This window comes from Empidonax traillii, unplaced genomic scaffold, assembly GCF_003031625.1.
Source record: "Empidonax traillii isolate 1590-97213 ecotype Southwest subspecies unplaced genomic scaffold, ASM303162v1 scaffold84:size2688230, whole genome shotgun sequence".
Classification (NCBI taxonomy): Eukaryota; Metazoa; Chordata; class Aves; order Passeriformes; family Tyrannidae; genus Empidonax; species Empidonax traillii.
In genome coordinates this window covers 576,293-590,492 of record NW_020955277.1, presented here as the reverse complement: position 1 = coordinate 590,492, position 14,200 = coordinate 576,293, and the positions used below count along the sequence as shown (strand labels likewise).

The window sequence follows — 14,200 nt, the reverse complement described above, 5'->3', positions numbered from 1 at the left end:
GATCTTTTCACACTTACAGTAAGATTTGTTTTAGAAGTTTTCGCTTTTTACTACATGCGAGTTATGGAGAAAGAATAGTCCAGAAACTTTCTAAAAATGTACAGAATGTTTAACACACAGAAAAGCTAATCAACAGATTTTAAAAGAACATACCAAGTAAGCCCTCCATACTATCTGTTTGCTGTTGTCTTTCATCATTCCAGAATGGGCAGCTTCAACTAAAATACATAAAATGTATTGTAGATCAAAAACTGAAAGTCACTTCTTTTTCATATTCTAATAATCAACATATATTTTTGCAAAGTAAAATGATTTTAATATTTATGGTGTGAAGAGTTATCTTTATAAGTAGTAAAAAACTCTCAGTAGTAAAATAAACACTAGTGGTTGGGCTGGTGGGTGGTAGTGGTTGGGCATTACATATCAAATAAAACAAGAAGCTCATACCTGCCCTAAGACCCTACTTATATATGCTGAACATATGAATAATTTTGTTTTACAGTATGCAATCCTTTGAGCAATGGCAGAACTTATTGTGCAATGTTTAAACTAGATTCTAAAACTAACCTTCCTCATTCTAAACCTCAGACTTCTGAGATTACCAGTGCAAGACAGATCCTCAGATATCAAACCTGTTTTGCAATAGTCCTTTAAAGCATGGGATTCTAATTATCTGTAATTAGTTGTCTGGGAGGTAAGCAAATGGCATCATTAATGTTATCATTTAGAGGAACAGATCGAGGGCTAGAGACACAGAATGACTTACTAAAGTCAAACAGAAAATGAGCTGCAGAGTAGGTAACTGGAGGAAAAAAGAACCCCAAAACTAATTCATGGCAGCTTACCAAAAAAAAGCTTCCTCTAGAAAACTGGATGGAATCAGACAAAGAGGTTCTTACCATCCTTAGGGCTATCAAAAACAATTACTGTCACATTGGTAGAAGGATTTTTTGGTTTTGCTACAAAGAACATATTGTTAGCAGCTTGTAAAGCAGGATGAATGGACAGCAGGTCTTTCAGTGTGACGTTGATAGGCAGTGCAGGATCCAGGACAAGCATTGGCACTTTGATGCAGTGTGTCAGCAAACACTCCAGTTGCTTCTCGCTACAGCAAAATACCAAAGGTATATTTAACATCAGTAGAAAATTTAGGACAAAACCCAATGTCAGATGCAACTAGATGTTTTTGTAAAATTGGTTCAGTTGACTGTAACACTTGCTGTGGCATGGGGACATTGCTGAAATCACACTTAATTTGATGCAGAAGGGGAATATTTGACTGTTAGTGTTTAGTTCATTCCCATAACTGTTTTTCCAGAAGTTTCCAACCTTTCAAAGTCTACCCACAGAGAAGTCCTTATAAAAAATCTCTAAATAACAGAAGGACCAAGCCGAACGAGTGGCATGGACCAGGCCGTGCCACTTCCTGGCAGCAGAGCCACAAGTGGCCCTGACCCTTCACAGGCAATCACCTGCAGTGCCATGTATACAAACAGCAGGTGAAAGCAACACTAAAAAAACGTACATGCTTTTGAATCATAAAACTTCAGGTACACACACATTAAAAATTCATACTAGGAATAGGGACTGTGCCTAAACAGTGACAAGGATATGCTTTTCAAACTCCAGAAATTGTTACATTTTAAGAGGGTCATTCAGACAATGTCACAATGACATTACTTTTATTCAACATATATATATATTATCACGCTCTCATCTTTTCTTGAAGTGACATAGGAAAGCATGCATAGACTACAGGAGACCAAACCACAACCCCAACCAGCACCTGCTTCCAGCTAACAACGAATAGATTATCACTTATTCCGATTTATGCCTCAAATCACAAACTCACCTCTTTTTTGTTGGTTCTGTTGTGTTCTTCCCAAGGATTTCCCTATTACAAAGTTAAAACAACTAAGTTAAATAACAATGAGTTGACAGTAAGGAATTTAGTCTAATTTCAGATTGTTAATTGAGTCAGGGGCGCATTGTGAAAGCACTGCTAACCCAGTTACAAAGCTGCGAAGGTCTTGCCATTGGCCTTGCCAAGGCAAGCTGACACAAGTGCCCTTCACTGCTCACACTGGTGCAGCGTGGAGCTCATAAATTTGTGATTGTGCTGACAGCTACGGCAGTAGGACTCTTTCTGCTAACAGGATTTTATGGGTTTATTATTAGATTACTTAAAAAAAATGATGTTGATATGAAAAACACCGGTAAGAAACGAGGATGAGGTGACCTGAAACTAGGTTGACTTGATTGTTTTGCCTAAATATTCTGATAAGGACTACGAAAAGCTCTTTCTGCAGAAGTGCTCATTGATTTCAAAGTACATGAAAAAAGTTACCTACAAGAGAGGTGCCCCTGTAGATACTGAACATGGTATGGATATGAGTCTTACTCATAAGCTTGATATCAACTTTCCAAATCAGCTGTGGAAGAAAACAATACGTGTTTTTCCCTTTCCAAAAAGGGAATCACAGCATGAGTGGTGACAAAGCTCCACTAATATCAGCTATATGAACTGCTAAGGAAATAGTAGCACAAATTTGAAAGCTTTTCAGAGCAGAGACACCATGTCTATGTTTAAGATGTTTAAGGTCAATGGATTTAAAGTTCTACTAATGTTTTCATTGTTTAGGTAGCAAGGAAAAAAAAATCCAGAATTTCCCTTATGATCACGTTATCAGTGGTACCTAAATTGCAAGACGTAACATCCACCAAAAATCAGATCAATATGCTTACTTGTGGATTTCTGATTATTCTGAATTCAACTATTGCAATCCTTAAAATGTGAACTTGTTCTTCCATTCAGAATACTTTCTGCCCAAAACAGATCATATGAACAGAGCTGGTTAGTAAGAACTAAATCAATGTTGCAAGACACAATCCAAGGTGTCTGCAGCAGCATGTGTTTGAAGGCTTAGATCAGTAATTATGCAGAACTGCATACCACCATCTATAACACCAAATAATGTCTTTGCTCCTTAGTTAAAGCACAACTCATACCTTTATAACATTAATAAATTATTTTCCTATTTATCAGTTTCACTGTTTGGAGACAACAAATCTACCTTAAAAAAAAAAGCCTTTAAGAAACATGTGCTTATAATTTTATTAAGCCCATTATAAAAAGAAATACTGGGGCAGGGGATGGCGAGAGAAAAAGGGGATGAAGAGAGGTTATACATTTGATATACAGTTTTATTATTATTATTATTTACAAATTGAGTTATAGAAATCAATACAAAATTACATATACAACACACAGTTCTTTGGATGGCATTTAAGAAATTCATGACAGCACAGTTCTAATTATTATGCTTTATATCTTAAGCAGTTTTCTTATTACACGGTATTTCACAGCTAAAAGTAGAACTGAAACATGGTTTTGAGAATAATCAAATGAAGAAGTGAGAAAATGTGCTTTGAATTTTCATGTTGAGTAACATAGGAAAAAATAACAACAAAGGGAACTAGTACTGCATTAGATTGTTGCTGTTGGTTAAAGGGAAAAAAATACATAAGATCATTACCTCATTATTTTTTGTTCTTCCTCCATCTGTTCCCTGACCTGTTGCAATTCTTTGATCAGTTCAACATCTGTGCCGTTCACCCAGGTGTAGACCACATCAATTGGCATGGGCAAACACAGCCTACATAATTCAAAGGAAAGCTACATGAGCTGTTTAATATTACATTACAAGTGTTTGTGGCATCCTACAATAGCAATTTCTGTCTAACAACAGAAATACCTGGTGTCTGGACTGCAAACAAGACAAAGCAAAAAGCCTCTGTTTAGCTATATATATCATGTCTTAATTATACACAAGCCTTTGACAAAACAGCACAGGCACAAACCAGAAACACAAACTGGCTGTAACACTTCAGTAACTAAAGGAAATCTTAGCTTTATGCTCTGAATTTCACCTACATAAACATATAACCCAATTCCTTCAAACTCATCAAACATTTTACAAGTCAGCACAACATCCAGCCACATTCAGACTCTAGACAAAGCAGATAAATTAGTTCTCAACACAACTGAATATCCTGGAGCTATTTCTGGAGAGCTGCAGATTTCCTATATACCCAAGGCAGAAGAAATAGGTTTGGAATCTTTTTTCTATTTTTTAATGATAATCTCCTCTCCAAGGCCTAAGGTCCACTGCTTTGTGATAGCAGGTACTCTAGGCTGCTGCCATAGATGAACCTCTCAGTCCCAGAAAGCAGTAGGCTGCCCCAAATACTATTTTCAAAAGTTCCACAATCAAGCTATTTAATATCTCCCTGAACTGTAGATGGCCTAGTAAACACCGAACACTTGTCTAATGCTGAGATCTGTGGGGTCATGAAATGATGTTTTCCGAAGGTGTTCCCTCTCCACCCCCTGTGTTGTTCAAAAAGCATTCAAATCAAGACACAGCTTACAGGCAATCTCCCACCCACATTCCCCTAAACAGCACACCAAGCAACTTCCACCCAGCTTCATTTTCTACTGGCTCAGATTCAGTAACTGAAGCACAAAATGTGGTAAAAGGTCAGCCAGTAGCTGGTCACAGCACAGTAGACAGGAACATTTTGTCCTCAATTTACCACTGTTCCTAACGGAGCGATGACACTTAAAGAATAATGGTGGGTCATTCTGGGACAGTTTGAACACCTGAGCAACCATGCTGCCTTCCCCAGAAAGTCTCTCTCACCTCTGAGATGTAACACTGTGCAGAAGGCTACCCTCTCAACTGGCAAGAAAAAAAAAAGTCAATTTACTAAATACAAATAATCCTCTAATCAGATGCTTCACTTTTTTCCCCAGAAACGACTAGCTTCTTGCCCATTAACAAGGCATGTTTTGAACTAAAAAGTTATCCACAGGAGTAGGAATTCAATGGCAGTAGCTCTTCCAGCTTTTCTACATTTGTTGTGATCAGTTAAATTATTGGTTTGAGAGCCACTGGAATGCTACAGCTAGGAAAGGAGTGTTTCAGGTGGAAGCTACTGACACAAGTCAGCAGATTTCCAAAATGCCCAAGCCTCAGTCTTCTGGGCAAAGTGCAGAGTTTATTTACCCAGGCTTCACTGAAGAATATAGTATGTCCAAAATAAAAGCCTGAACTCCAACTCTTTCAATGGTATGAGGCAATTCTGACTTCTGTGAAGCCTCTCTCCAATTCATAATGTTTAAAGCATGTCTGTGCAACAGCACATATAACTACATAATTTGCTGTGCTATTGTCACATACAGTCAAATGCTGATAAATTCCAGAGGAAAGGCATTTTTGGTCAGGTGCAGGTATCCCAACTCTGAATTAACTCTGGCATGGCAAGCTCATTATTCACTACCAGTGGCAATAGAGACAGACCAGTAAAAAAACAAGTGAACTGTGCGCAGATCCACTACTCCAATTGCTTTAAATTTATCCAAATACTTCGATAAATTTTCTTAACTCCTTTTTACAGCATACATTGTTTCAGAAAGTTTACCAAACATAATAATAAAACCCAGATATTGCAAAATTCAATTTATTGCTTCCAATTAGGCTAAGTAACACTGTTAAGACTTCACCTTTTTGGGCTTTGTCAAAGCTTTCTAGATGGTTTCATGGCTTCCTAAATAGTATTGAGAATTTATATTTTGACAGGTACGTAGAGGAATTTTGGTTTAAAGTGAAAAGGAACAGGAGAGCCATTTCAGTAGTATGGTTCTTAAACACTATTTTAACACGTAAAGTCTTTTGCAACTTTCTGAAGGTCAGAAAAGATCAAAAACTTTCTCCCTCAAATTCTGTAGCTGTGTTTCTCCCTCATATGGATTTATATATTTGGTCTTAATCACAAACATTAGTCTGGCAAACAGATGAGCTGAGTCAATTTACTAAATACAACTACCCTTCTAATCAGTTATTTCCCCTTTTTGAGATGACCAGCTTCTGGTTCATCAGTAGATGCAAACCAAAGCACTCTTTGATTCCAAGTGGGAATTATCTTAGCACCTTTCTAGAGAAAATCATCAGTTTTTCCATTTGCTACTGACTGCAATACCAGCAAACATGGACTTTGGAAACTTCCTTGGAGACTACTAGACAAGTTAATTAAGTTGAGGCTTGCTGTGGACAGTTTTTTACGTTTTTCTCTTTCAAAAACATACCCATTTTTTACTTGAAAATCTAAAAACATCAATAGGATCCTGTTTGAAGGCAGAGCCACCAGCTCCTCCAGATGGGACAGGATGCACACCTGCTGGGAAGTATTTTCCACATCCATGATGTGTTTACATATGGGAACCATGTTCACAGCCAAGATTGCAGCTAGAAGACAAGCCTCATTGTCTCCACCCCCACTGCTGCTGAAGGAGCACAGCAGACTCTGGATCTCCTCCAAGCTGCCATATGGTCCTTGCTGAGCCTCTTTATGAACAAGGTACGTCTAATCTCCTCACTGTAAACCTCCCAGCCCTCCTGCCTGTTACGGCTCTGTAACTAATGCACCAACAGCAACTCACCTGTTCCGTTGGTATTCCTGTTCCCTAATTTGTGCATCTTTTCCTCTCTCCAGCCTCACTCAGCTCAACAATTAATGGCTGGCCAACCACTGATAGCTCTCACTTGCTGTACCATACTGAAATCAGTCTGTACATTTTAAAAGCTGAGGACTGTTCCTTCACATTTTCTTTCTGTACGTATTTTGGAGTTTTAAATATGACTTGGTCACATCCTGGAATAGCAAAGTTACACTTCAGCATTTACTAAAATACAGAATTTGCATGTAGAGTAATAAAATACAGTTCTCATCCAAGACACTCGTGCACACAACTCCATTATTTAGTTTCTTTCTCTCCCTTTTTATTTTCATATCAAATCTAAGTCTTCAAAAATGGTTTTGGATGAGGTGACTTGGTAAAAAGCCTTGGAATTTCTACTCCACTGTCTCAAGCTGTGTAAGAGCCTGGGCAATGTAAGTACCAAGTTTAGCAGCTGATGTGACTACCTGGAAAGTGCAGCAGTTGAGATGCCAAGGGTGTGCAACAGGAGTGAAAAGCAAACTAAAACAATGGATACAGTTCAAGGCAAAACAAGAAATCTTCCTTGGTCTGGCAGAGAAGAGCATTCAACAGGTGTCACTAATGATGCTCTCAACATCAGTCTTTTTATGTGACGAGCTTTTTGAGTTTATACTCATAAGGAGCTTGCCCACGTACACAAGTCTGTCTACATTTTACACTGAGGTTCTCTACAGAAGTTCATAACACAACAGTTACACAATATGTTTACCTGCAAAGCTCATAGAAAATAACACTATTTAAATTCAGTTGAAGATACATTAATATTTCCTAAAGTCCATGCAGCTTTTACTTTCTGCAAAGCAGTGGATCTGCTTTACTTCCCAACACACATGCTTCCTGTTATGCAATTCTGAATAATGCTCTCTAACACTAAAATAAGAACTGATTAAAATCAATGGATAGGGTAGGTTCAAAACTGGAAGTCCACAGTCCCCAGTTTATGCGTAGCCTTACATGCTTGCACAGATACCAGTCTTAAAAACTCCACCAAACCACCAGAGATACAAAGTGCGTCCTAAAGCATAGGGTCCACTGCTGCATTTGTGCAGTTGGATTGTAAAAATAAAGTGAAACTCCAACAAGGGATGTCTGAAAGTTAACAGATACATAAAAGTATGTATCCACAAAGGGTTTTTGTTGATATGAGTTTTTGCAGGAAGTTGGTACCTGCACACAAATATGCCAAAAAACTTCCCTGTCACGCCTGATATAGGAGTATTAAAGGCATATGGGTGAACTGAAATAAAATAAAATAAGCAACCATCAAGAAACCCTAAAGCTTTTGCTCAGGCAGCCAACAGCTCCTTCCTAGGCACTGGATGTTTTGCTCACAATCCACAGAAGTGAACACTATAAAGGAGTGATTTACATAACCCAAATGAAGTAAGGAGACACACTGCAGAAATGGGAAGCAACTACACCTACATCACAACAGTAGGATTTGTGATTTCGTTTTGGACAAAGTCAACTATTTTATAAAAAAACTTCAGTTTAATTATCACAAAGTCAGGTATTTTAGTCCTGACAGGAACAAACTTCCATGTTTTCACTTCAGTACCACTGAAACATGTAAATATGAAGCTAATCATCCATATGAGCTGTATCACTCTGCTTTCATCTGTCATCCTTTGGAAAATGGGGCAGAGGGGTATGAGATGAGATTATAAAATTGTATACTATTCAATGACACCACACAATGTACTTTTACAGAGTTATCTCACACCAACTAAAGCATGACAAATTGATCTGATGATTTCTCCTGTCTCATGACTCAACAAACCTCAAGGCAGATTAAAGCATCTGCTTTCAGGGTTGTTTTTTTTCCCAGTCAAGTGTATCAATGTTAAGAGTCAGATAACTTCTTAGTAGCTTTCTTCCACCTACCAATTCACAGTCCACTGACTTCGTGAGCAACAGACCCCAGGCTATTCACACACAAACCATGAAGCCACAGGAAGTCATGTAGCAGTTAACACAACTGAGACAAATGACCCATATGACTTGGTTCCTAATTTGCTGGGAGAGAGTTCTCCCATGCACTCAGCTTTTAATAGCTTCTTACTAGCTTTGTGGCTTCTCTGCTAAATAATGTTACTCATGAGACACCGCGGAAAACTTGAGGTAAATGAAAAATAACTTTTCAGAACACTTAAAGTTGGAATTTCGAGCACACAGGAACAGTACTTTTTCTACCTTTATACAAAAAAAGTGTCATGTCCTCCCTTTATTGTTAGCATTGTCACCATTTTGATGTTTCATTAGAGACGAGACAATTAAATCACACTTAAAAGTGTAAACTCCATTATATGACTAGAGCTTCCAAATGTCAAACATCTTCCAAAATAGGAGATTATGCACTGACTATGCACTAATTTTAAACATTAACTTTAAAATTTGCTGCGGATTTAGAGCCCATACATTAAGGTCCTACTCAACAGGATGTTATTTCACCTAAAATATTTTACTTAAGTATTTAAAAATTCAGTGAACAGTAAAATGTGCAATATGTCAAGCGCAGGTAAAGCTCACCGATTCTGAAATGATTTGCCAGCAACGTTGTCTCTGTATGAATCAAACATAACATGATACTGGTCTCTACTCCACTCCAAGACAACCTGCAAAAAAAAGCAAAACAAAACAACTTGATGCCACCATCTTCTAAAGTTAGACACTAATTTCTCTTTTTGAAATGTTTAACCACTATCAATCTAATTGGAATTGATCTATGCATTAATGTACAACTGACCAGACCACAGTCCCAAATAAGTTGTTACACCGAGTCAGCAATCAGATCCAGAACTGAAGAGCCCACTTAATTTGAACAAACTTTGTTTTGCTCTGCATGAAAGGATTTCATGATTTACAAACACTTTTTAAACTACTATTTATTTAGGTTACCTCCTCTTTGTCTCCAAAAATTCAGGAATGTTTTCCCAAAACTGAGACCTAAATCAAACATATTTCAATACAAGCAGAAAACCCCTAACACACACACACAGACCTGCATGGTTTTGCTCATCTTCATTTCTATTCTCATACAGGACATATTGAAATATACACACCTCTGAAATGTGAGCATTGCAAACAGTCGGGCCAGGCCATATCAAATTAGGTGAAATGACCCAGCTACAGACATAAAACACAACAGTTCTTTCCAACAGAGGTAAAGTTTACACTGCATCCCAACTAACCCAACAGCACAGTATTTCTGCAGGCTGCAGCCCCTTTTCCATCCCCTCGCATCCCTGCCATCCCCCTTAGCTTGACGTGAGTTCACCTGACCCCACAGTGATCCAAGTCACAGCTAAATCAAGAGAAAGATGAACCTTCAAAAACCAGAGCACTTGATCTTCCTCTACTTGGTTGTTGGAGCAGATAACAAAGAGTGGTGACAAACACACAGCTAACACCTTTTAAAGGGAAAGTCCAACCTTAAAAACTAGAGAAGCATCTTGCGCTGTTTCAGAGAAGAAAGCACAGTGGCTATTTTTACTGGGGTAAATACATATTTGTATATAGTGGAGAGTAAACAAAAACAAAAACCCAAACAAACAAACAAAACCCCCAAAACAACACAAAACCAGGAAAGGGTAATACTTACTTACACCACTCTTCCTAGATATAAATTTTACTAATGTTTATTTCTTGTATTATAGGAATTATGAAATACACTATTTCTCTAAGGTAGGGTTCAAAGCCATAACATAAACCTTCCTCCCTTTTCTGAGGATACACACCTCTCTACCATGATTGACAGTAAAGCAAATGAAAGCCTTCTAGAGAGCAGGGAAGCTCCATCCTGTGCCTGGGTGACAAGTGCATGCACACACAATTCCTGCCAGAGCTGCAAATGGTCTCTGTAACCAAGATCACATCAGAACACTTCCATTCTACTCACACAAAGCACATATATTTCCCAGGTAGGCATAAAAATCTCCTTCCTTAAATACCAAGGTCAGGAATTGTCTTAAAAACACACTATTACACTTTTTTTTATGCACAAGTCATTACGTCCTTCTGCCAAATACCTGGTTTAATACAGCACACACTAAAAGATCATATCCATGTGGAAACTTTTGTTACTACTGACAGTGATGAATTGGCACACACTGATCTGCTTCTAGAAGAAAAACGGAAGTATTTGAGTAAGACTGTAATATATTATATGAATAATATGGCTCTCCAGAAGAAAAAAAAAATTAACATTCAAGCCTTTGCCTTCGGCATTTGTGTAACCATAACCAGAAAGGACCAAGGGCAGATCTCTTAGAAACACATTACAAAATTAAGTTCTTCCTACCTGATACAATTTTTTCCTGCAACTGTTTCCTCCTGACACCTTATCTGTCTTGCAACAATGCCTGGAGGCTGCCTTAAATACTGATATTATAAAACCACAAGGGGAACATCAAAAAACAAAAGGAACACCACCACCTATTAGGAGATACTGTATCAGATATGTGATAACAGTGGCTCAGGCATATTCTGGCTATAAAACTTTTTTACAAAGCTGATCAACCATTAGAAGGATGGCCAAGAAGTGTTTTATAACCAAACTGTCCTAAAACTTAAGGTTCATCTTACAGCTAGGTTGCAGCACTGGTTTAGACATGGCTACCCTGTACGTTTTTCCATAAACATTTCTGAATCACGTCCAGTGCCCTGATATTTTATTGAGCTCAAATTCTTCCTTGAAATGAAGCTCATTTTCAGCTTCTGGCTGCACGGACATCATTACCAATCTCAAATTACTTGCCCTAACCATCCATTTTTACTTTACCAACATTACTGATATTAGTATGAATCTAAGAAATCAGATCTAATATCGCCTACTAGGACAAAAAGCTGGCTCTAGGGGTGGGGGAAAAGCAGAACTGAAGATGCTGCTCAGACACCAGGGTCTGATAAGCACTGCCTCACACTGCTTTTTATTGCTTGAGTTTGCCACAGATGGCTAAAAATGGTTGAGTTGTTAATTTCTAGAAAGACTTCTCGGTTTCATTTTTCAAACTGTTTTATAATTTTTATTAGCTGCTGCCTTACAGACTCTGTATGGGAGAAGTGTTTTCCGTTCCCACTATTGTCACCAGAAGACTTTAACAGTGTTCGTTCTCACAAGCCTGGTCTCCCTATTGAACTACCGCTGTTTACTGATGTACAAAGGCAAAAAGTAAAATGCATGCAAACATATCTTACCAGGCTAATTTACCATCATTGTGGGGGGAGGAGGGGGGAAGAAGTTTTACACATTCCTGTATGGCCATTCTATAAAGGGTGTAGGTTTTGTTGGTGTTTTAGCTTGGTTTTGTTTGTTGGGTTTTTGTTTTTTTTGGGTTTTTTTAAACATTGCTAGCCACTTTTCTTTTTTCCTAACATATAATTTGGAAAATCTACTCCTACATGAATTTACCAGTTCTTTTGCTCACTGCCTAAACAGCATCTAAGCTTTCCAAATAGCTTTAAAAGGGTTGGAAGCATCAAAGTTAGTAAGAACATAATTCTGAGCAGTGATTTCAACTTATTCTCACCAAAATCAACAAAAACTTGGACAACCACTGAAGCAATTTTAAAAACTTTCAAAGTTCTATGGTATCCTAAAGTTGAGCTGAAGTCCCCGTTCTCAAGAGACGCAAAACTATACTCAGTTTCACAGCACCAAGAAGTCTATACCAAACTAAGTTGATAATCATGTACAAACAGGTGCCTAAGAGTACTATATAATTACTTAATTTACTGATGGCTTTGAAGTGTCCTTGGAATTGCGAACCCTGCAAGAAAGTAGAGATGAAGTATTTTATGCAAAGAAGATGTACTGATACAGAAAATAAAGTTCCGGTTGTGGCATACTCTAGAGTTTCAGATAATACTCTTTATGGCTCTTCTTTTTTCCCTCTCTATTGAAAGAGTCCCTCAAAATAAAACAGAGAAGAAACAAAAGAAGGAGGAGAGAAAAGAGAAAAAAAAAGAGAGAGACAGAACAACTTAAGAATCAGGAAATTCCAGTCTGTTTGCATTTAACACTGCCATCCTTATAGACTGACAAAAATACTTGCATTCCCTGAATCCTTACTACGTTCTCAAACATCACACAGAAGTAAGAATGGGTTGGTTCTTTCCTCTCCAGATTCTTTCACTGATAACTTCCCAAAGACACGGGGCAATACTAAATGAAGCTTTAAAATATACTTCTGTATAAAATCATATATAGAGAAAGGGTAAGTTACATTGCATCATTTACAAAATAACGCAAGCAAACTGAGTAACAAGTAGCGAGCAAAGTAAGGCAGACCCCGATGAACTGCAGGCAGCTCGGAGGGAGGATACACTTAACTCCTTAAATTCCTGAAGGGAGAAAGATTCTGTCACTCGCAGTCGCCGTGTGAAGGTTACATCCATCACAGGCTTTACGAGACTCAAACAAAAACACAGGACTAATAAATCACCTGATAAGGAAAGTGGAAAAAATTGCACAAGGCCAGCCAGCAGTAGCTGGTTTGTGTCACATCTGCTCCGCCGGGCCCGTAAGACCCCACCTAACACCCCTCGGAGCACCCACCGGGAGAGGGGCCCCGCCGCCCAACAGGTGGGAACACGGCGGCCCGGGGAGCGGGAGCTGCCGCGGGGCTGCGCTCCCTGCGAGATGCGGGATGGAGCCATTCCCAGCCCGGGGCACGGCGGGCCCGCACAGCGCGAACGGCGCCCGGCGGGCGGGGCGCGGCACTGTCACCGCACGGGCCACGGGGTGCCGGCCGGGGGACCCCGCCGCTCACAGACAGCACCACCGCCCGGCTCCCCAGAGGAGAAACGGCCCCGAACCCAGCGCCGCCGCGGCTCCCGGGCCGTGCAGCCGCGGGGCTGCGCCTCCCCCGCCGGCACCGCTCGGCTCCGCACAGGGGGACGGAGGGGAAGCGGGGCAGCCACGCCGTACTGACCTCCCCGAACTGCAGGGCGGAGACGATCATGAGGACGAGCCCCCCGAGGCAGAGGCAGGGCCCATACCTGTGCGACAGGCAGGTATAGGTCTGGCGCTGCAGGAGCTTTAGCAGCATGGCCCGCCGGCGGCTGCCGCCCCGCACGGCCCTGCCCGGCCCGGCCCCGCTCCGCTCCCCCCGCACCCTGCGCGGGCCGGGGGCGGGGCCCGTGCACAGCGCGCCCGCCCCGCTTCCGGCAGTGCCGCGGCGCCGCCTGGCGGCGGACGGGGCTCGGTGCGGCCCGCCCGGCCCCGCTGAGAGAGCTGCGAGACCTGCGAGACCGCCCCGCACGGCCCCGGCGATGCCGGGCTGGACCGCGCTGGGCTGGACCGCGCTGGGCTGCCCAGCACGCGGGGTTGCAGCCGAGAGGCATCGAGAGGAGCAGATGGATTCTCCCCCTCGGCCCTAGTGAGGCCACAGCTGCAGCGCTGTGTCCAGCTCTGGGCTCCTCAGCACAAGGAAGACAAGGAGCTGCTGGAGAGGGACCGGCGGAGGGCAACAAAGAGGATGAGGGGCAACAAAGAGGAGCATCTCTCTTATAAGGAGAGACTGTGGGACCAAGGCCTGTTTAGAGTAAGGAACAGAAGACTGAGAGGGATCTCATTAATGCATATCACTGTCTCAAAGGCGGGTGCCAAGGGGATGGTGCCAGACTCTTTGCAGTGGT

The 14,200-nt window shown here is 40.8% G+C and overlaps 1 protein-coding gene across 1 annotated transcript in view; it reads right to left on the bottom strand.

The window, feature by feature from the left end:
• Positions 1-13,642, bottom strand: part of GNPTAB (N-acetylglucosamine-1-phosphate transferase subunits alpha and beta) — a 48,295-nt gene extending 34,653 nt beyond the window's left edge. The window contains exons 1-6 of the mRNA XM_027881121.1: positions 13,495-13,642; positions 9,092-9,177; positions 3,537-3,656; positions 1,853-1,894; positions 900-1,105; positions 154-218 (exon numbers count right to left, since the gene is read on the bottom strand). Of these exons, the coding sequence (XP_027736922.1) occupies positions 154-218; positions 900-1,105; positions 1,853-1,894; positions 3,537-3,656; positions 9,092-9,177; positions 13,495-13,611 (636 nt within the window). The 5' untranslated portion in view covers positions 13,612-13,642. The remainder of the gene's footprint in view (positions 1-153; positions 219-899; positions 1,106-1,852; positions 1,895-3,536; positions 3,657-9,091; positions 9,178-13,494) is intronic.
• Positions 13,643-14,200: the final 558 nt, after the last annotated feature.